We start from the raw sequence: 21823 nt of genomic DNA, 5'->3' as shown, positions 1-21823 counted from the left end.
TTTTTGACATTTGTATTGGTTGTATTGTCACTGTTTTGTGTTGTGCATATTTCCCGAAATTGCATTAACTTCAGACTGACAGACCAGACAGAGTAGCACACACATACACTACTTATTAAGTCCAGGTTGAGTTTAATGACATAAATCCACTTCTTATGTGTTACCAGACACTAACCAAAGGTGGCCTTTTACACAGCTCTGAATGACGGATATGTTGGACCATTTGACATTGAGATCACACTGAAATACACCAAGGTCTTCACCAACATTGGCAATGATTACAATCCAGATACAGATAACTTGTTGCAGGTCAAATCAGTATGCTTGAGTAGTCATGTAAATCCACATTTATCAGTTACAGTTACCGTTTTTCCTTTTTCTTTTCTTAATCTGTAGGTTTCTTCACAGCACCAGTCAGTCATAAGATGAGACAGTAATAATAACAGATGGAAACATGTACTTACACTCTTCATAATATAGGAACAGTGTGAGTAAAACATTTTTTAGCACAATCGCCAGAGAAGAGTCTTGCTGTGCCAAGAAAGTGAGAACATAAATTGACCCATGATTTATAATATGTGTGGAAGCAATTGAGAAAAACTGGATTATATTGTTCAATATTTTTTTGCCAATGACCACAGGATGGCAGTGTTTTAACAAGACTATGAAATGAACATGAACATAAATAATTTGCTCACAATAGTCTACCTGGGTCAGAAATGCTGTTCAATCCCAAATCTCCATACCAACAATACCAAACTCTGCAGAATTTTGGGAGAACGTATATGCATGATTCACAGGACATCAAGACTTTTTTTCAGTTGATGGAATTGTGAAGCCAAAATTGTACTCAACACACAAAGCCTATGGTTGTGGAATAAGATTTTTTTAACATTGATGTTAGTTGAGGCAGCATCCTTTCAATAAGGTTTTTCTGAAAACAAATTACATCAGCATGAAGTGTAGTAATGAAGTCTAACAAACTACAGAAAAGATACACTTTTTAAAATGTTTATAGTTTTGTCTGACTTCATCGCTGTTTCTTCCTCACTTATCTATACATATAATTGAAGCACGCTAATTTATTTTTACAGGTTTAAGTTTTTTATTTATTCTATTTGTATTTATCTAACTTCATTTAACCAGGCAGGTCATTAAGAACACATTCTAATTTACAATGATGTCAAAAGTAAGGCCACTTGAGGTCAGGGGGCTGAAGGAAGATCAAATTAAATGTTAAGAGGACAAAGAGGGCCTACCCAGGGCCTATCATCCTAACACAGTCAGACACAGGGGCACATGCCCGAAAACAGTTGAAAGACAGCAGCACACAACATTTCTAACACCCATCTACTTGTGAACAGTCACAGCATCAATCAAAAATTAAAAGGACACAGTGTTACACACAGTGTTACAAACATACCAATCAGAGGTAGAGAGACAGCAACACACAGTGATCACATTTCCTTCACACCTTCTACTTTCATCCACTCACAACGGCAGGCACAACATTTAGAACAAGAACAGAGAAACAAGAGCAGTATACACAATGCAATAAAAATAACATTCAAACAGCAAGATGGCAACAGGAAGAGGGCAACGTGTTTGGAACAAACAGTAGTGTACTGTATCTGTCAATCAAATAAAGTCTTCTCTAAAATGTGTGCATTTGCATTTTGTAAAAGTGGCTGTATTAGGCTGATTTCGACTGAGATCATGGTGCAGCTTCACATTTGAATAATAAGGAAATCCGAAAGGGCACATGACCCACAAACATCATTCACTGAAACTAAATTTGAATCCTCAGTCTATTCAAACACATTGTGCCTCCCTCCTCCAACACTGCACACCTTTGCTGTGACCACACTCTCTGTCAAACCGGTTTGTCCTGTGGATTTTAGCAGCTAGGCTGAAAGACCGAGTGAAAGACCAGGGGGATGCTTTAAACTCTATTTTCAGCTCATGTCTGTCATGTTAGCATGTTACATACATTTAGATTTGTGAAAAAAGCTATGACTCGCTTGATCAATTTATAGTCTTTATTGCAAAAGTGACGTACAAGTATCATCAATAATATCTGTCAAATAGAAATAGAAATACAATCACATTTCAGTTGTGACATAAAAACGATTTTTCTACAGAAACCCCTATACATTGCAAACATCTAGCAGCCTAAAGTGTGCAGCTGAAAAAAGAATTCACAGAGCAGCAGGTATCATGTTACTTACAACGTTGTAATGTTATCAAATTAAAATAACTTTAGTAAAAAGAAGAAAAAAAATTGCTGGTTCATTACTCAGGTTGCATTCAAGTTGCTGTATGTCCATCTGAAATACACATGGTAAGAAAAAAGTCTGAGATAAAACTAAAAGCTTACAGATGTATCCTCCTTCAATGCATTCAAAGAGGGAGAAAAAATTTACAGGCTACCAGTGTCACATTAACATGTCATAAATAATGCAAACAATTGATTTATTTTTTTAAGAAAATAGCAATAGCATTCTTCACTTGTACCTGGGTAAAGTTGGTTTATGTTTGGTTCAGTTTTAGTGCACACAACATATAAAAGTACATAAAAAACACAACTATACTTGAATATAATGCCGACCTTGTGAGCTATACTTTTAAAATGTAAACAATCAAGAAGTACGCATATATGTGTTGACCTGTGTGTGTGTGTGTGTGTGTGTGTGTGTGTGTGTGTGTGTGTGTGTGTGTGTGTGTGTGTTTGCTCATATTATAGGTAAGTCTTTGCTGGATTTGAGGTAGCATCCTCATTTTCGCTCTTGACTGATGTATTATCTTCCGTTTCTGCTCGTTTCAACTGAGACTTTGTAGACAGAGCCTCACTGTGTTCAGATGTGGTCGATTCCAGCCTTTTCATCTGAGACTTTGTGGACGGTGCCCATGATCTCTCTGACTCCTGCAATGAGGCCGGCTCAGGCCTGTCCTCCCAGGGAGGCCTTGTGTACAGCTGGGACTTTGTTGATGTTCCCTCAGAGCTTTGAGACCTGGGAAACACCGCTCCGACCGGCTGAGACCTCGCTGCTGGTACTCTGCTGCGTTGAGAACCTGTCTGGTTGGAGCCGTTAGAGGAGCGGACCACCAGGTAGCGGACAGAGGGGCTCTTGTCTGTTTCGATGGCTTTGAGTGGGCACGTTGAGCTAATGAACAAACCTCCTCCCAGAATAAGCAGGATGGATGCTCCCCAGCCGATGTAGAGACTGGCTCCGATCTCCCTCCGCTGAGCGTCTATGGAGGCGCTGTAGAACTTCCGTACGATGGCCCCGGCCACCCACGACGAGGGGATCAAACACAGCAGCCCAGTGAGAATCAACACCGCCCCTGCCGCTACAGCCACTTTGCTCTTAACCCTGCCTCCTTCTTCATCCAAAAAGCGAGTGCACTTGCCTCCGATGAAGGCCAGAATGAGGCCTGCGCTGCCCGTAGTGATGGCGAGTACGGTGAGAGCCCTGGCGGCCTGCAGGTCTGAGCTGAGAGCGAGGAGGGAGTCGTAGGGTTTACATGACATCTGTCCGGTGCTCTGGACCACACAGGTCATCCAGATGCCCTCCCAGATGGTCTGGGAGGTGACGATGGTGCTGCCCACGAAGGCCGTGACCCGCCACATGGGCAGTATGCAGCTGAAGATGACCCCTGCCCAACCCAGGAGGCACAGGGCGCTGGCCAGCATCTGCATCCCCAAAGAGGCCATGATGTCCAGGTGGAGGGGGTCTCTGAAGCTGCTCTAGAAGTCGTCACCAAGCTTTTGAATGAGTTTAATTTTATTTGTTTCGACAAGCTCTCTCTCTGTGCTTTCACTCCCGGTTTCTCTGGTCACTCATCTCTTTTCTTCTGTGAGTTTTTCTTTTGTCAGTCTTTCTCAACGCATGATGTTGCCGCTTTCACACGCCTCCATTATTGAGCGTCTCTTCATGTTGCCACAGTTGCAATGTTGTAGAATGCTATCTATCCCAGGAGTATGTAGCCCTTTCTGGCTATTTTAGATGTCCATCCACCCTCCAGCACCTCTTACTTGACTCCAGGTGGGTCTTTGTTCTTCCTCATTTGTTTACAGCCTACTTTTCCTCTGTCTCCCCCCTCCTCTTGTATATCTAACTGCTGTCCTTTCCTCACCCAAATTTCTCTCTCTCCTTCTCTCTATCTCTCTACCTCTTGGTCTTTTATCAAGCTGAAAGTGTTCTACTCTTTTCTGTCACCTGAGCAGCTGCCTGTGTGCTACTGCTCAGGGGTAGATGCACCACACCTACTCTGTTGGGAAAAGAAAGGGGAGGAGGTTGACAGAGAAAAACAAAGAGCAAGAGAGAGCGAGAGGTAGCTGTGAAACTGTGACATCTGATCCCTCCCTCCTTATCTTCTTCTGGTGTTTTTATTTTGGAAGGGTTAGGGTTAGGATTATAGGCTTTGAATGAAGCTGAAGGAACGATAGGCCTCTGGCAACGAAATTTGTCTATAAGATGCACACTCATGAGTCATTGTAGTCTTTATTCTGTCACATTTGGTTTGATTCAAAAGTGAATGTGTATGCATTGCTCACAGTGCGTGTGTGGGGGAGTATGCATCCTCTGGCAATGTAAATATTCATGTAAATCATGAATCCGATTGTATTTGAGTAACAAAGAAGAATGATGTGAAACACAATCTCCTGTGGGAGGAAAACAGTAACATTTTTACAGCGGCTCCTGCGCAGAAAAACATGTTTGAAACATACACAAAATCCTCCCAAATATCACTCCCTCTCTCTCTCTCTGTTTTATTATTTTTGGTAATTGATTGATCTTTAAAATATATATATATTTACTTCTCTAATGCAAAGGTTTCAAACCTGATCAGTCAAAAGAGGGAATACTACAGGTTAGAACTAAAAAAAAAGACACAAACACGTTTATCCCTCTTTGTTTATTTTACAATGCCTGGAAGGCTGGAACACAACCTGTCTGGTAGGATTCATTCATGTGCATTCGATAAACCAGTTCCACTGTTCGGCAAGATTTTTGGCATCATTGGATTTAAACTGCACCTGCGCCCATGATGAAATGGAAAAAGACGCACCTACAAATATGAGTCTTACAAATAATCTCCATTTTAACATTAAACAATAAAACAGAAACACACCCAACCAACAGAATTGAAGAATATTACATTTAACCCTTACATTTTATCATCAATATTCAATTAGTTTTATACACAACAGGTTTTTAACACAGATGTTATGGATCTCACGCATCATAGAAGAGTTGTTTGTGATTATGTGGGACTTATACAACAAAATACAACATTATGGTATAAAAACTATATGTTCACATAGAGAATCGAAAAACGGCACCTCTATTAACATAATTTAGCCTTGTGGATGCTTTAAGACTCAAAACACATTCATACTGCAAGAGCTTTTCGTTAAAAGATATAATATCGTTATAGATATAATTATTCTAAACGGTGAAACTTGCCTCATCTTTAATGGGACAAAAGGAAGAAGATCATATCTCTTCCCAACAATCCACTCCAGTTCTGCTTCGCCCGCTAAAGATTCAAACATGGGCCCTGCTGCGCTTCCTATAGCCAGCATTGGTGTATTAATAACCTCATGACTGTTCTCATCTATTGGGGGGCAGGTGCTGCAAAGGAGTAAAGTTAAGCAGAGGTTCAAAGATGCACTAGCATGCCGTTAGGAAAAACTTATTTCAGAGGCCTTAGGGTCAGGCTTCTGGGTGTCAGTTAACGTATTTGTTTTCACTTCAAATGATATGAAACAGTTTCAAATGTGCAAGACCTGTTGTGATTCAAAATGGAATTACCTCTAAAATCCCCAAGTAAAAAAAGATCCTCTTAAGAGATCAAAAACTTTACAGTTTATCTCACGCATTTGTATAAGTACTCTTCGGTTTGGCAAAGATCAATAGCTTTGAAATGGTTCCCAGGCAGAATCATTCAACCAAGTGAAGCACTCAGCGTCTAACAATGTAAAGTTGTCTGAGTGTATACACGACTGCATATCTGCAGGGTGTCCTTCATATCAGCTACACAGCAACACCCACAGTATGTGACATTGTCAGTGTTTCAACAGTGTTGCATCAGACATGTTGCTGAACTGGTATCTGTCCTGCAAAAGTGTCCTTGAACACACATCTGAAACACGAGTGCTTTGCAAAAGTTGTAGTTGCCTTTAATTCACATGATTTGCTGATGAATTAACAGTCAGAAGGAACAAGAGGAATATATTATATCCTACCAGAGAAAATGAGATACATTTCAATATGCCTGTTTCTTATATTGAAACTTATTGATACAGATAAAAGAAAATGTTATTGATTATATGTGTGTTTGAAAGAACAGTGCAACTCTTCACATTTATTGAATACACAGATTTCTCATTTTCAGTTCCTCATTAGCGGCTTTAAAGCTGTTGAAATAATCTTCCATCTCTGCTTTGAAGTTTATGATGGCTGTGATGAAGCAGATCGCCGCTTGTACATTCAGATATCAAGAGTAATGATAACAATGATATCAAACTATATTCTATAACTGTCCAAATAAAGTATACAGATTGCATTATGCTGTGAACAGAAAGTGACCAGTGGACCCACAGTGAAAATGTAATTGACTTCTGAGTTCAGGCACTTTAATGACATTCACTCAGCACTAAAGTGGCCCTGCTGGGGGTTGGCACAATCCATATTTGGCTGCATTCCAAAGAATAAACCTTTCCCCGTGTTCGTTGTATCTGATCTGTTTGATGGATTACGGCCATAATGTCTCTGGCTCAGATCCTGGTCTTGTCCCCTGATCATACCTGTATTCGGGGGGGTTGTAGTGGTGCACTTGGGCTACGTGCTCAATCATCCTACTTGGCGATTGACGATCAAACATCCTCAAGCTGTTTGATCTCATGATATTGGATCTCGGCGTGGCTGAGCGGGAAGAAGCGCTGCTATATTGAGTGTAGGTGCTGTATGGCATGTAGGAGTGGTAGGAAGGTGGGGACCTCTCCTTCTCCCCGCAGACAAAGCAGATAAGAGCACCGCCAAGCAGGAGCAGCACAGACGAGGCCCAGCCTATGTAGAGCGAGGAGCCGACCTCTCTCTTTAGGGCAGCAACCACCAAGGGGTCATTGTAGAATAAGATGGTTAATGCGGCTGACCAGCTGACTGCAACCAGGCACAGGATGCCGGACAGGACACACAGAGCTCCACCCAACAGATTTACCTGGAGCAAAGAAGGATAGGAAAGCAGTGAAAACTTGTCAACCTCTGTCGGCAAAGTTCAAAACCCACACAAAAAGGTTTTGGCCATTTTCTTCAGAAGATTATGGGTTCATCAACATAATAATTTCCCTATGCCAATCTGTGTGGTATTACAACAGATAGGCACCGGGAAGTTGCTATTTTATAGATAAGAGTGCTATCAACAACAGTCAGCCCCTACTTAATCCATCAAAAGCAGAGAAATGGGTTTGATGTGTGTTTTTGAACTTCTACACCCGTAGTGAAACCTCTCCCAACATTTGAAATAACTTATTTAAAGGGCACCTATTGTGCAAAATTCACCTTTCATGTTTTTTCAACATTAATTGTAGGATGATCATGTGGCAAACTCTACCAACCTTAAATATAATATGATATTATTCAAATTGTTGTGCCTGTTCTAAAATAAATGACCAAAAACTAAACAACATACAGAATCAATAGCCACAGTTCATTCCTGTTCAAAGTATATGTTATTACAGTGCTTCCTTGCAGAACCCAAAACACCCTTACCATACCCACACCATACTAACACAACTTCAGCACCTTCTTTCTAGAGGAAGAGGTAGTTGGAGGCTCTAAGGCAGGGGTGGCCAACCCGAGGCTCGCGAGCCGCATGCGGCTCTTTGCCCAGCTTCGTGCGGCTCTTCAGTTCATATCAAATTATGTGATTATAATTTTTTTTTATTTTTTTATTTTTATACTTTTTTTTTGTGTTGGTCTATGTGTGTGCATGTTCGCAAACGTTTCATGCGGCTCTTACGTTCGTTTTACATGTTGTCTATTATTTCCTTTTTTATTTCATTAATGTGTAGGCCCTATGTGTATGCCTGTTCGCAAATGTTTAATTGAGGACGCAACATAACGTTCGCAAACGTTTGGTGCGGACGCAACATAAAACTGCCCGCTCAGCTTGGAGGGAGGTTTTCCGTGAGTAAACTATTTGTGTCAAGTTCGTTCCGAAACAGAGTGGGAGAGTTCATATTTTTTGTTGAACGTTATGCCAAGCCATTCTGCCTTATATGCCAGGTGTCATTTGCGCATTTCAAGGCTTCAAATCTTCGGCGCCACTTCACCTCTCTCCATGCTAAAAGTAAGTCCCACAAAGCAACATGCATAGTAAGAGAAAAACGCTATTTTAAATTGTTATATTTTTGTTTGTGGACTTGGTTGAACTGAGAGTTTGTGTGTGAGGCAGTGCACACAATGTTCATTGTTGAAAATGACTGCCCTGTCGTCTTTAGTACTGTAGGAGTCCAGTCCTGTCATTATCACAGGGGCGGCCTTAACGATCTGGGGGCCCGTTTCAAGTCCTAGTGTGGGGCCCCCTGTTTTTTTTTTTTTTTGATAAATAATGCTTGTGCATGCATGTGCAAGCTCCCCGCGAAAATAAAACGCCCCCCCCCCCCCCTGAAATCTTACTGGCCACCCCAGTGCCCCCCCCCCCCCAGTTCAAATGTTATTTTTTATTTTCATTTTATTTTTTTAATTAAATTTTTTTCCTGATATGTATCCTAGTTCAGAGATGATATGTATTTTTTTTTCTTTCTTAACTTTTTTTGATAGGTAGTTGCCAAGTTCATCACACAAACACTCCAATCCACTGATATGAGATCAGTTTTCAATTTTCAATTACTAAATTAATGGTAGGCACTAGAACTGGTCTCTGGTCAGCAAAGGTCTTGAAAACAGCATAAGTGTGCTTGTGACATGCGTGCCACCCATGCATGTGTATAGGCACGTGTCCCAGCAGATTTTTGAAATCTGAATAAAAAAATTAAAGTTTGTAGTTAGCGAGTGTAACATGTTCTTAGCAAGGGCAGACTTTCATAAATAAAGGTTTATTTTTTTAGCAAGATATTTGGTCAAAAGCTAGTGGTCATCCGTCCCTCTGTGCAGTTGTTAGGCATCTGGCTGCTAGCAAGTTATGTTGTCTTGCTAATTTTACTATTCATCTGAGCTGGAATAAATATTGACTTTTTCCTTTATTATCTTCGCCAGAATGCACCAGAATGCTTAGATTACATGTTAAAAACACAAAAAAAATCTTCTGGGGGGGGATGCCCCCAGACCCCCCTTCAGGGGTTTAGTTTTCTGACAAACATTACAATGGATACTAACATGATGTGGGCATTTGGGATTATAAATCATCTTTGAATTGGTTGTACAGCATATCACATGCTATTCATTCAGGGGTGCGATGGCCACCCCACTCTAACTCTGTGGCCCACCTTGGCCACCCCCAGTCAAAATTTCCTGGAATCGCCACTGTGTGTACCCGTGTGTACGATGTGGCTCTTTGCAGTAACAGTTAAAAATGTGGCTCTTTGTCTCTGACTGGTTGGCCACCCCTGCTCTAAGGGTTGGGGCGGGGTGCCACTACAGTTGCCTCCCCCGAGGAGGGCGACCATGAAGCCCAGCAGGCCGGTGAGGATGGAGAGCAATGTGAGGACACGTCCAGCCTGGATGTCCTGGGTCATAGTGTTGGACATGGTGTGTCTCTTGCACTGCATCTGACCTGTGGCCTGAATGATACAGTGTAACCACAGACCATCCCACACCTTGTACGGAGACAATGTGAATTATGCAATGACGCAGAAAAGTATGCTTCGATGTATAGGTGATTAGCTCAATGAGAAGCACACATACTCAATAAGGCTTTGTGTGTAGACGCAGAAGATAAATTCAATTTAAGGTCTTTTTCATTAAAGTCCTTTTTGTAAGTCAAAGTGAAAGCAACATACTGCTGTGACAAACATAAATGTACATGATTATCACTTTTGTGTAATGTAATGTACTCTTCCCTCTTTTACATTGAATCTCCATGTTTTGCTCCAACTCATTTTCATGCAAGTTTTAGAAAGTATATGGGGCATTTTTGCTAGCAGTTGATCAAATTTAGAATGTGTGTGCGTGTGTAAGTTGACTTACCAGCTGTGCAGTCACAACATTTGCTCCCACAAAAGACGTCTCACGCCACATTGGCAGTCCACATGTCACACACACTCCTAAAACACCAATCAGAGCCAGTGCCAGGCCTCCGATCTGCCTGCCCTGCCCCCCCATTTCAAAAAAGATATGCAGTTATGCAGTAGTACACTGAAAGCTGCGCTACAGCAAGCAAGTTAATTCAACCCCTGCAAAAAGAAAATCCACTGTGATTCCAGAGAAAGCTGAAATGTACAGAACTTCTTGGCAGGTTTTCAGAGAAAAAAATTATTTCTACCGTCTCTTGTATTTTCTGACGAAATAGATGCTGCTCTCCTTAGCTCTTTTGTTCTGCTGTTATGTTAAGTAGTCAGATGACACATAGATCAACAGTGGTGTGCAAACTTGGTCGAGAGGCAGTGAGCTGTCGGTAAATATACAGTGTTTAAACACCTGTGAAGTAGAACCAATTCAAGTTTTTCTGGCTTGTATAGCACTGACAAAGTTGATGTATAAGTTGTGTAAGTTGAGGATCTATGTAACATAAAAGTGTCTCACTTTGTTTAGTTGTTTTGGACATCATATCTCTGGGGAGAATTCCTTTTTCTTTTTTTTTTCTAATTGTTTTCATCCAAGCAACTTTTGTCACTCCCAATTGTTTAAAAAAAACACATGTACGACAAACCAAAAAGTTCAGAACTTTTGTACAAATATACAAGGAGAATTTATTATTATATTTTACATACAAAAAATCATGCTTTACTTCACTTGACCTGGCAGAGCCTGCCCAACAATTTACCATGTAAGCAAAGATTTAGTTTGATAACTCAATAAGAAAAATATGGAAACTGTCTTGTTGAAAGAAAATGTATTTCATCACCACACTGGTAAAATACACTGGTACAAAATGATGATTAAACATATCACCAATGGTCTTCAAATGTCTTAAAAACTGAATATTCTTGAAGCATGTGAGAAAAAAAAATCACTTCATCTAAAATGTCTGCATAACAACATCATTTTCTTAGATAACATTTTGTAATTTCACATTCTGCAACTATAAGTATAACCAGGCTTAATTTCTTCATTCTTCACTTTATAAACAACCACACAAATTGCACGTCTTGGTTCTGCAATCTATTTAAATTCTCTTCAATAGGCCATTTAATATTTTACACCGATTTGAAACTGATGTGTTGTACTCTATAATGCCCTTATATTGCAATTAATTCACATTGAAAAGGCAGGTTTGATCAAAGACTGAAACAAAGTACCAGTTAAGTCCAGTAAACACATCACTGTACAGTTTGTAATTGATGGATGGCATCGCATACTCGCTTCCTCTCTTCCTCTCTTATGTTGTCCTCAGCATCTGAAGGTGCTACACAAAACCCCTCCTCCTATGACGAGCAGGGCTCCGGACGCCCAGCCCACATATATGGAGGCCCCGAGCTCTCCCCGCCTCTCTGCCGTGGCCAGGGGGTTGTAGAAACCTGTGATGATGCTGTGAGCTGACAGGCTGACTGGAATGATACACAGGAGCCCTGCTAAAATAAACACCACACCTCCTGCAATGCCGAGGTTTGATTTGGTGAGCCGGTCATGACTATAGAAGTTTGTACAGCTGCCCCCCACCACAGTTAGCCCTATAGCGACCACGCTGACAGCGATGGAGACACAAATCAGAGCCCTGGAGGCCTGCAGGTCCTGTGGTAAAGCCAGAACAGAGTCGTAGGCCTTACACTGCGAGTGACCCGTGCTCTGGATCACACAGTTCATCCATAAACCTTCCCAGAAGACCTGAGCAGTGATGATGTTTGACGCCACAAACGCAGACACCTTCCACATGGGCAGTCCGCAGATAAGAATAGTGCCAAGGAAGCCGATGATTGCCAAACACGTACCAACGATCTGAGTCTTCATTTTGCAAAACAAAAACAAACAAAAAAAGATCCAGGGGAGGTATCAAAAGTTCTAACCAAGTCAAAGACAGCAACAATATCCACTTTAAATTTCAGCTGGGGATCATTTTATCCACAACGCTTCACTCTTGTAAACACTGCCGGTTGTGTTTTGCTTCATGTTTTTTCAGCAGGTGGGAGCAACAGGGAGGAGACTCTGCTAGCTTGCGGATCGGGTTTCCTGCTTGTCCTGATTCCTGCTCACAATGAATAAGTGTGTGTGTGTGTGTGTGTGTGTGTGTGTGTGTGTGTGTGTGTGTGTGTGTGTGTGTGTGTGTGTGTGTGTGTGTGTGTGTGTGTGTGTGTGTGTGATAGGGGGGCGGGCTGTTTACAAAAGCGGCCTTTTATGAAGGAGTGTTTTGTGACCCAATTTCAATTACCCTTATTTGAAAACCTTCACAAAGTTTCAAGTCAGAGTATAACCTAGACAAAGACATACATGAATGTGGCATATTTAAAATAAAAACATTTGAGACCCTAAAACAAATGGTGTTAAATATCAGCACCTGTGTAATAATGCTCACCAGTGTGATTCAATTTAAAACAACTCACTCAGTGATTATCATACTCATACATATATTTCAGTTTCATTGAAGAATGTAGCCTACTGCCGACAGCAACATGGCACCGTCTAAAAACCAACTCCACCTCAGAAGGCCTACATTGTTGTACAAGACATGTTCTTGAATACACCTGGTTCTTGTTTTTGTATACAGATTGAACAAAACAAGGTATAATTAAGCTCAAAGGTGCCGATAGAAATATATTATATTTGAACAGAAACCGTTTAGCCGTTTCCCCCTCTCCAGTCTCTATGCTAAACTAGGCAAACTAGCAGTAGCTGCCTGATAGTGTTATTGAACTGGTTTTACTTTGGCACAGAGCCAATTCATTTGAGGTAGAATTGGATCCAAAGTCAAACCAGCTGTTCAGATAGGTGTGTTTCTGTTGGTGAACATGCAAATTGAGTAAGCATGCTTTGTTTGGTGATTTAACAAAGCAACATTTCCTGATGTTCTTCTATAATGTATTTATTTGTATAGTTTAAACTGCTTCAACACAGGTGTAAATAATCAAATGTCTGATAGCTGAATTCAATTTTGTTTGCTCCAGTTCCAGGGGGTTGGTAAATGTATTTATTGTTAGTGTGGACATACTTGTAATTCCTCTAAACATTTTAGCATACCATGACTTTAATTCCCATCTTCATCCTTACCCCTATATGTTTGCAACAAGTTAGTCATATTTGCCAAACCTTAATCAAGCTGCCCTACAAAGCAGTGTTAATTTTGGCAGCAAATTCTGATTTAGTCTTAGTCTTTTGAATATCACACCATTTAGTCTTAGTCCTATTTTAGTCATCTAAAATATTTTAGTCTTAGTCTAGTCTAGTCTACTAAATATAAGAAGATTTTAGTTTGACTAAATCTACAGCGGACTTCGCCGACTAAGTGTTTTTCTTCATTGAATGGTATTAAGGTTTGAATATGCAAATACAGACACAGATTTAATGGTTGTAATACAAAACATGTATTCTATTTCATTAGTAATAATCTCACATAAAATCAGTGTACCTGACTGGATAGGGGGGAGGGGGGGCTTTAAGAGCCTGTGCCCGGGGGTCCATTATCTCATGATCTGTCTATGAACCAACTGGATTCCACAATCTTTTTTCTTTTTGCGGGGAGCATGCACAAGCATTATTTATATAAAAAAAGAAAATAAAGAAAGTATTTTTAAAAAGTGGGGGGCCCCACACTAGGTCTTGAAACGGGCCCCGAGATCGTTAAGGCCGCCCCTGGGCAGCAGCAGCAGCAGCACGCAGTTGAGGTGCTCATACATTTGAGCAACTGCGCCTTCCTTTAAGCAACACTGCTGCCGCTGTGTGTGTTCGGACTTCTTTTGCATCAAAGCCTTTTAGATAATACAATTAGAGGTTTTAATTGAACGCTGTCCATGCGTCGGAGTTGATTGTAACTTAAAAACAGAAACTAACGGACGGAGGCGGCAGTTTCACATGGCTCTGTGTATTCAAACTCGAGACAGAGCCTACTACAAACAGATCGCGGAACTTAGCCGTTCCCCTAGACATCGTTAACGGGCAGGATATCCCTGACTATCATTTTTGTCCATCATACCGCAGAGTTTTTCAGCACAGCGGCTCACTCCACCCGCTCACACCTGCGCGGTCTCCCGTACCGACACAGGGTTGCATTCGCTGCTTCGCACTGATTGGATTTCTTCCCAACTTGTCCCACAAAAAGAGTAGTTCTGATTGGATCTCTTCTCCATTCGTCCCGCCCTAACAGTTTCGTCTAGTTCCTATTCGAAGACTATAGTGTCAGTTAAATTAGTCTCAGTCTTCGTCATCACATCTGCCTTTTTATTTAGTTTTTATTTAGTTTACGTCCGTGAAAAAGGTTCGTAGACGAATATTTTTCGTCATAGTCTTAGTCTACGAAATTAACACTGCTACAAAGCCACCTCAACCATGCGGCAGCTTTTGAGACAAAGTGCATCAAGTGTGCAATATTGCAAAGGAAAGCAGTTGCAAATGTAAAGTCTGAATGCAATTTAGCTGGTTCAGTTTCAATGGATGCATCTAATCACACCATTCATTATACTGCATTTAGCCTCTGGCGAGTTAAAGTCTGAAGAGAAATAGGTTACGTTAATGTAATAGTTAAGCTTCCTAAATCTACATTTTCAAAAAAGCAAACCAAGGGATTTCACAAAGGGGCTTCTGCTGCCAGGCTAGTTCACTGATGGCAAGAGACTTAACACCTACACTTTTTCGCCACATCTTAATTGCTCTACTGCATCAGGTGCAAGCCCTGAATGTGCACTTTTCAGCATGTATACATTGCCAAAACACTGAAGGGGCTTCAATTTAGTCCCTACCGTTAGAGGTTTGTGTTGGTCCAAGTATTAACAGATACAACTTGGGACACCATAAGCCAATCTAAAAACTGGATAAGATACATGTATACCAAGTAGTGAATTCAGCCAGCTGAGGCTTTGAAAAGACCAAACGTGAAAATCTGATGGAAAAAACAGCATGAACCCAAACAAGTAAAACTAGTGATCGTATAATTTATTGAAATTCAGTAAAAATGCTTTAAAAAAAGTGCATTAAGAATATAAAAACATGAAAAGAGTACAGTGCTCTTTCCTGGACAAGGTACGGAGACGTTCAGACCAATTGCAGCCTTTTCAAACATAGGCTCCTCCACTGGCTGTTGAGCGCGGGGCAGAATATTTGGCGGAGTATCTGGTGTCCTTACGCTGGGGACACTGACAACAGAGCAGGGCCCCTCCGATGAAGAGGAGTCCAGCTGATCCCCAGCCGATGAACAGCGCGGCTCCGAGCTCCCTCCTCTGTGCGTCGATCATAACGGGGTTGTAGAAGTCCCTGATGACTGTGTTGGCTGACCAGGAGACGGGGATCATGCACAGGATACCACCAACGATGAAGAACGCCCCAGCAACAATAGCTACCTTGCTCTTGGCCGCCTCGTCTTCAATGCAGTTGGTGCACTTTCCCCCTGCCACGGCAAGCAGCACCCCCATTGAGACAACAAGGATGGAGATGACAATCAGGGCCCGGGCCGCCTGCAAGTCCCGAGGTAGAGCCAGCATGGAGTCATATACCTTACACTGCATCTGCCCGGTGCTTTGCTTCACGCAGTTCATCCACAGGCCCTCCCAGAAGATCTGCGCCGTCACAATGTTGCTCCCGATGAAAGCAGATACTTTCCACATGGGCAAAGCGCAGATAATGATGTCACCCAAAAAGCCGATGGTTGCCAGGAAGATGCCCAAGATCTGGAGCCCCGCAGATGCCATAGTCGTCTCAAATTGTGCAGGTACAGACAGTGTAAAGAATCAGCTTGAACAAGCAGTGATATATGCAGAATAGTTTCTCATCTGCAGCTTTTATACCCACATGGTGGGCTGTGGTATCTCCTGATTGGCTGTTTTAATTGTTCAAATTGAAAACACCTGTGGTCGTTAAGTTACTCCAATAGCATCACTGAACACTGGTAGAAGCTAAATTGAAGTTGGACTTGCATTGTTTTGAGGGAGTTTTGCTTTGAATGAAAGTCATTAATAAATGACCATAGTCTTTTAAAATGAGTAATGTTTGAATTAATAAAAAATTCCAACAATTCACATTCTTGTTTTATCTATTAAATCTGAAATGTTACCTTTTTTTCGAATCCCCGCAGACTTGTTTTTCCCCTTTTTTTAAACTATTCATATGTTATTTTTTCCCCCATTGATTTGTGAAATATGAAAATAAAGTATTTTGAAATAGCAAGGGATATCTCAGGTGCATTTAAGTGCATGTGGTAAATGTACTCTGAATTGGTTCACATGTAAATCTGAATTTCGTCGGATGGAAACACAAAAAGGAATTGATGGGATTGGTACAGTATTTAAAATATATCACAAGGGTAGAATATTTTTTCTTTTTACATTTTGAAGTGTATAAAGACCATGAGATATTATTGGTGGCTGTCTGCTCACCACCTTATCTCGGGTTCTGTAACCAGTGCAGCAATCAAGCTGATTGATTCCACCTGTGCCAGAAAGCGTCTTACATCATCGTACTACTACCACTCTGTGGCACAAAAGCTGTATGTTTCAGTTCTTCAAAGTACCCCCTGGTACAGAATCACTGCTCTATACCATTGAAAAAAGGTTTTATTTACCCAATATTGTTTGACATGTAAGGTTTTCAAACTTAAAAAGGCCCTATGTATTTCAAATAAAGTTAATGTTCTAGAGATTATTATCCCTTTCCATAAAGTTACATTTTTACGTTTCAACTTTTCATACCTTCAAAACATCAGACTTTTACTGTAAGAGGCATTTGACTGAACCACACTGTTTAGGATTTTTTTCTTTCCCATGGTTCTGCTGGGGAAGCAGAGGGCCTCTTTGTTTGAGTGAAACACCTCTGAACCCAAAGTGATGGATGTTTATATCTGGGCAAAGAAGCCAAAGCCCACCCAGTGGAGGGGGGCTATGTGGGGGTATCTGCGGGTCATATAAAACTTCCCCACAGTGGGAGAGCTTTTAGTTGGCAGCCCAGTGAAGAACCTAGACGGAGCAAAGAAACAAGAAGGAGTGAACAGCGATGGCATCTCTAGGGCTGCAGATACTGGGCGTCGGGCTGGCGGTGCTCGGTTGGATTGGAAACATACTGATCTGCATGCTGCCCCTGTGGAAGGTGTCTGCGTTCATTGGGAACAACATCGTGGTGGCTCAGACCATCTGGGAAGGACTGTGGATGACCTGTGTGGTGCAGAGCACGGGCCAGATGCAGTGCAAGATCTACGACTCCCTGCTGGCCCTGCCTACGGACCTCCAGGCAGCTCGGGCTATGGTGGTCATCGCCATCCTGTTCTCTCTGTTCGGCCTGTTGCTTTCCGTGGTGGGAGGGAAGTGCACCACCTGCGTTGGGGACAAGGTAGCGAAAGCCCGAGTGGCCATCACTGCAGGTGTTTTCTTCATACTGAGTGGGGCTCTGTGCCTGGTGACCGTGTCCCTGCCCGCTAACACTATCATCAAGGACTTCTACAACCCCTTGGTTCCTGACTCCCAGAGGAGGGAGCTGGGTGCCTGTTTGTACATTGGCTGGGGAGCATCGGGACTGCTGCTGATCGGTGGTGCTCTCCTCTGCTGTCAGTGCCCGTCGTCGGGAAGAGACCGCTATAATGGAGCAAAATACTCCCCGCCTAAATCCACAACACCCGGGAAAGAATTTGTCTGAGTAGCTTCCTGACATAAGAGGCAGCACCCCTTGAAAAGCACCTGACTTTTTACATACAGTACAAACCGGTTGCTTATCAAGTTGTGATTTGCATTTTTGCTATCTTTTTTTGACTAACCCACTGTGTCCCTTTTGTTTTTGCAACATAAAAAATACACATTACTACAATGTGTGAGTGAGTCAGGCATACAGCTTAATTCATTGCTTTTATATGGTTTTGTGTTATAGTATAATTTTAATATTAATTCAGTCCGGCTCAGACTCTCCTGATGTTTTCATTGTGCCTTTTTGCAAAATAAGTACTTCGGGAAGACTTGTGTATTTGTCATGTGACATTTTGTTTTACCATTCAAACAATAAAGAGTATTTTTTTGTCAACATTGTTTTTTTAATGTGCCTGATCTGGTGGCACATTTACGTAAGTAACATACTGTGATTTGATATGATGATTTTGTGATTCCTTTGAACTCTATTATTCTATGCTACATTTAAAAGGAAAATATTATTATTTTTACTTGACAGCTATAGTACTTTTAGTCACTTTAAAACTTAAGATTTTTCTCTGAAAACATTGAATCTAGTTCTAAAAAAAAGTATGCATATATTAAACTCCCTAACAGTAATGCCTAAGGATAGATGAAGCCGTATCAAATGCATTCATTGAAAAGCCACTTTGTTTGTGATACTGAGCTACAGTAATAATAAAACTGACTTGACAATATAAAATTGTTTAAAATTTGCTCTACAAAACTATTTTTCTTACTCATTCACAAATCAGTATAATCCAGTATTATAATATACAGTGAATCACCAACACTCTGCATAATGAGTACTTTTACTATTTAAAACGTTCAATACATCTTGTTGATAATGCTGCTGTACGTAACAACAAGTGAGTTATATTTCTTGATGCCAGATTTGACTCGTAATGAACTATTTTTACGTTGTGAAACCGCTACTTTTACCTAAATAAAGGAGTAGGCTACCTCTTCTACCAATGACCTAATCTCATCTGAGTGGCCAAAATGGACACAAAAGAGAAAGATGTCTCCCGTATTGTTTCACTTGTCAGACTGTTTTCAATTGAACATGTCTGTAAACAAAAAAGAAAACCGTTAAAGAGGTCGAGGATATATCAACCTGACAAGACTTGGCAGATGTGCTCTTACTGGGCAAAGTGTACATATCCATTCTGTGGAGATATAAAACAGTTCCTTAGCAACGTGAATCCATGCATACACAGAACAGTGTTGTCTCTGGCGCTGACGTCCATTTTACTCAGGACAGAAACTGTAAATTACTGTCTCAATACAAGGGCAGTCGATTACAGCACGGCAAACAAATCAAGAAAGATACTGTAAATTCCCAGGAGTCCACTCCCCCTGAATTCCTGAATGTCTTATCAAGGGCGGTTATTGAGAAGTTCAGTTTCAGTATTAATACCAGAGCCGGCCCGAGGCATGAGCGAACTAAACAGTTGATTAGGGCCCCCGACCGCCAGGCCCCCCCAAAAAATAAATAAATTCTTTTTTTGAGTTTGTGTGTTTGATATTAACATCATATTATGCAAATGTAAGTTATCGTACAAAAAAAGGAATACAATGTTTTGGTCTAGATAATTAATAGCCTAATAATTGAATCAGTTCATCTGGGAGGTAATCCAAGGTTAACTGATCACGTCACGTTCACGTCCATGCACAGTGTGTATTGAGTTTATTTAAAAACATTTGGAAATCGTTCCTCTTACTGCATTTAAATGCATTCATTATAATACAGAGAAATATGTCCCGTAAAAGAAAAAGAGCTCCAAGCCCAACCCAGAGGACCCTCCATAATATTTTATTTCAAATTTATATTTTTATGGAAAATCCATGTGTTCTTCAATAGCTTCTTCTAATTCATCCGACCCAGTGTCTCCAAATTATTTGTTCACACAAAATTCCTCAGATTTAGCCTCTTAAATTTCCTCTCAACGTGCACCACATTCATGTATTTCACTTTAAAAAGGAAACAAAAATCTCCCGGGGGAGCACACCTCCGGACTCCCCTACAAGGGTTGGGATCTCAACTGGCCACAATTTTCACCCAGCTGTACATTGCAGGAACTAGCGGAAAACACTGATTGTGTGAATGACATTCAACAAAAGTCAATAATTTCGGTAGCACTGTCATTGGAGAGGGGGCCCCTAATCAAATTCCGCTTTGGGCCCCATGAAGGCTTGGGCCGGCTCTGATTAATACAGTGCGTAAATAGGTGCAGACTGGACGAAGAAGGAAGAAGTCAGAACAGTATGAACAAAGAAACTTTATTTCTGATGAAAAGACAATTGCACGTACAGCTGGGATTTTGTGTCATTACAAAGTTGAATGTAAAAAAGAATTATGTAAAACAAACATTGCAACTGATTTCAGTTATTTGATTTCTTAACTAACTAACAACTTATCTGGGCAGCAATCAATACAATAATTGATATTTATTAGAGTTGTTTAATAAAAAAAATTGTACTTCATAACTCCTTTTAGTCTCAGTCTTTGTGATTAACATAACTCATAATAGTAGTTAGTTTGTTCATAATAAAAAATATATTTTCAGAGAAATGTCAGGTTTTCAGTCCCAAGATTCAGAGTAAGGAAACTGTAAAATTGTGAAAAAGACAGAAGGTAAAGGCCTCCTTCACGGTGATCTCATTGCTGAATGTAATGCTCCAAACTGAGCAGCTTTTTGGTAAGTACCGAAAAAAATGTATTGAAAATATCGAGACATGTTTATGGTGCTGTTACCAGCCCAAACACTCACACATAGTTCACATTTGAAGATCCGGTTCTTGAAGGGGCAAACTTGGCTGCTATGTAGGGTCGGCCATCTTTTGGGGGGCAGTTGTTGCAGAGCAGGCCTCCCCCCAGCAGCAGCAGCCCAGCGGAGCCCCAGCCGATATAAAGTGCAGCCCCGAGCTCCCTCCTCTGAGCTGCCACCAGTAGGGGGTTATAAAAGTCCCTGATCACCGCGTGGGCTGACCAAGACACTGGGATCATGATTAGCATGGCGGCTATTATGAAGATCACTCCGGACACGATGCAGGCTTTGGCTTTGGCCACCTCGTTCTCCATGCAGTTGGTGCACTTCCCACCAACCACGGCCATGAGGACTCCGAACACCCCAACGATCACAGCGATGACCACCATGGCCCTGGCTGCCTGCAGGTCCTGAGGCAGAGCCAGCATGGAGTCGTACACCTTACACTGCATCTGGCCTGTGCTCTGGACCACGCAGTTCATCCAAAGGCCCTCCCAGATCACCTGCGCAGTGACGATGTTCGCCCCCACGAAAGCAGTCACTCTCCACATGGGCATAGCGCAGGTGATGATGGTGCCCAGCCAGCCAATGAAGGCCATCAGCACACCCATGATCTGGAGGCCCTGTGAAGCCATGGTTTACGCCACTGTAGCAAGGACTCTTCAACTTTAACAGAAATGTTCACCCCTCGAAAGATTATTAGATCTTGAGTGCCAAAAACGATAGTGTTTATAATTGCTCTGGCGTACTCGACTCTCACAGCAGCTCGACAAAGTGTTTGCTGTGCTCTGATGCTCCGAGGTCCCCGCTGTGAGAAGCAAACTACTCCCTAATGTGGTTTAAACTTTGAGGGTGGAGTTTCTGTTCACCCAGACAAAAGGAGAAAGCTGAGACCTAATATCCAGGACCCTTGTTCTATCTGGCTGTTCATTGTTCCCACACATACAAGCTTTGTTACTTCAAGCAAGGCTTCTAGACCTGGGAGAATGGCTTGACATTCCACCTGTGCTCATACTAACACAAACACACACAGACACACACACACACAGACACACTCACACAGGTCAAGCCCTGAGCAAACACAAACTTTTTTCTT

The 21823-nt window shown here is 41.5% G+C and overlaps 6 protein-coding genes across 6 annotated transcripts; 1 reads left to right on the top strand and 5 right to left on the bottom strand.

Annotated features, from left to right (window-relative positions):
- Window positions 1-2043: 2043 nt before the first annotated feature.
- LOC307260893 (claudin-4-like) lies at window positions 2044-4217 on the bottom strand. The gene has a single exon (XM_080041258.1). It carries the CDS (start codon window positions 3713-3715, stop codon window positions 2738-2740), a length of 978 nt encoding a protein of 325 aa, XP_079897384.1. The 5' UTR covers window positions 3716-4217; the 3' UTR covers window positions 2044-2737.
- Window positions 4218-6762: 2545 nt separating this feature from the next.
- Window positions 6763-10331, bottom strand: LOC307260649 (claudin-4-like; the record flags this gene model as incomplete). Its single annotated transcript, XM_080040926.1, has 3 exons — window positions 6763-7227; window positions 9590-9826; window positions 10197-10331. The coding sequence occupies 3 exons, from the start codon at window positions 10329-10331 to the stop codon at window positions 6763-6765; spliced, it is 837 nt and encodes a 278-aa protein (XP_079897052.1).
- A 625-nt stretch (window positions 10332-10956) lies between these two features.
- LOC307260900 (claudin-4-like) lies at window positions 10957-12245 on the bottom strand. The gene has a single exon (XM_080041265.1). The coding sequence runs from the start codon at window positions 12114-12116 to the stop codon at window positions 11559-11561; it is 558 nt and encodes a 185-aa protein (XP_079897391.1). The 5' UTR covers window positions 12117-12245; the 3' UTR covers window positions 10957-11558.
- Window positions 12246-15367: 3122 nt separating this feature from the next.
- On the bottom strand, window positions 15368-16003 carry LOC307260901 (claudin-like protein ZF-A89; the record flags this gene model as incomplete). The annotated part of the gene is made up of 1 exon (XM_080041266.1): window positions 15368-16003. Exon 1 carries the CDS (start codon window positions 15998-16000, stop codon window positions 15368-15370), a length of 633 nt encoding a protein of 210 aa, XP_079897392.1. The 5' UTR covers window positions 16001-16003.
- A 1294-nt stretch (window positions 16004-17297) lies between these two features.
- LOC307260898 (claudin-4-like) lies at window positions 17298-17933 on the top strand (the record flags this gene model as incomplete). The annotated part of the gene is made up of 1 exon (XM_080041263.1): window positions 17298-17933. One exon carries the CDS (start codon window positions 17298-17300, stop codon window positions 17931-17933), a length of 636 nt encoding a protein of 211 aa, XP_079897389.1.
- A 2793-nt stretch (window positions 17934-20726) lies between these two features.
- LOC307260899 (claudin-4-like) lies at window positions 20727-21362 on the bottom strand (the record flags this gene model as incomplete). Its single annotated transcript, XM_080041264.1, has 1 exon — window positions 20727-21362. One exon carries the CDS (start codon window positions 21360-21362, stop codon window positions 20727-20729), a length of 636 nt encoding a protein of 211 aa, XP_079897390.1.
- Between the last annotated feature and the right edge of the window lie 461 nt (window positions 21363-21823).

This window comes from Ammodytes marinus (genome assembly GCF_949987685.1).
Source record: "Ammodytes marinus genome assembly, chromosome: 14".
In the NCBI taxonomy this organism is placed as follows: domain Eukaryota; kingdom Metazoa; phylum Chordata; class Actinopteri; order Uranoscopiformes; family Ammodytidae; genus Ammodytes; species Ammodytes marinus.
Note: the sequence above shows the minus strand (reverse complement) of the source record. Positions and strands in the feature narration are given on the sequence as shown.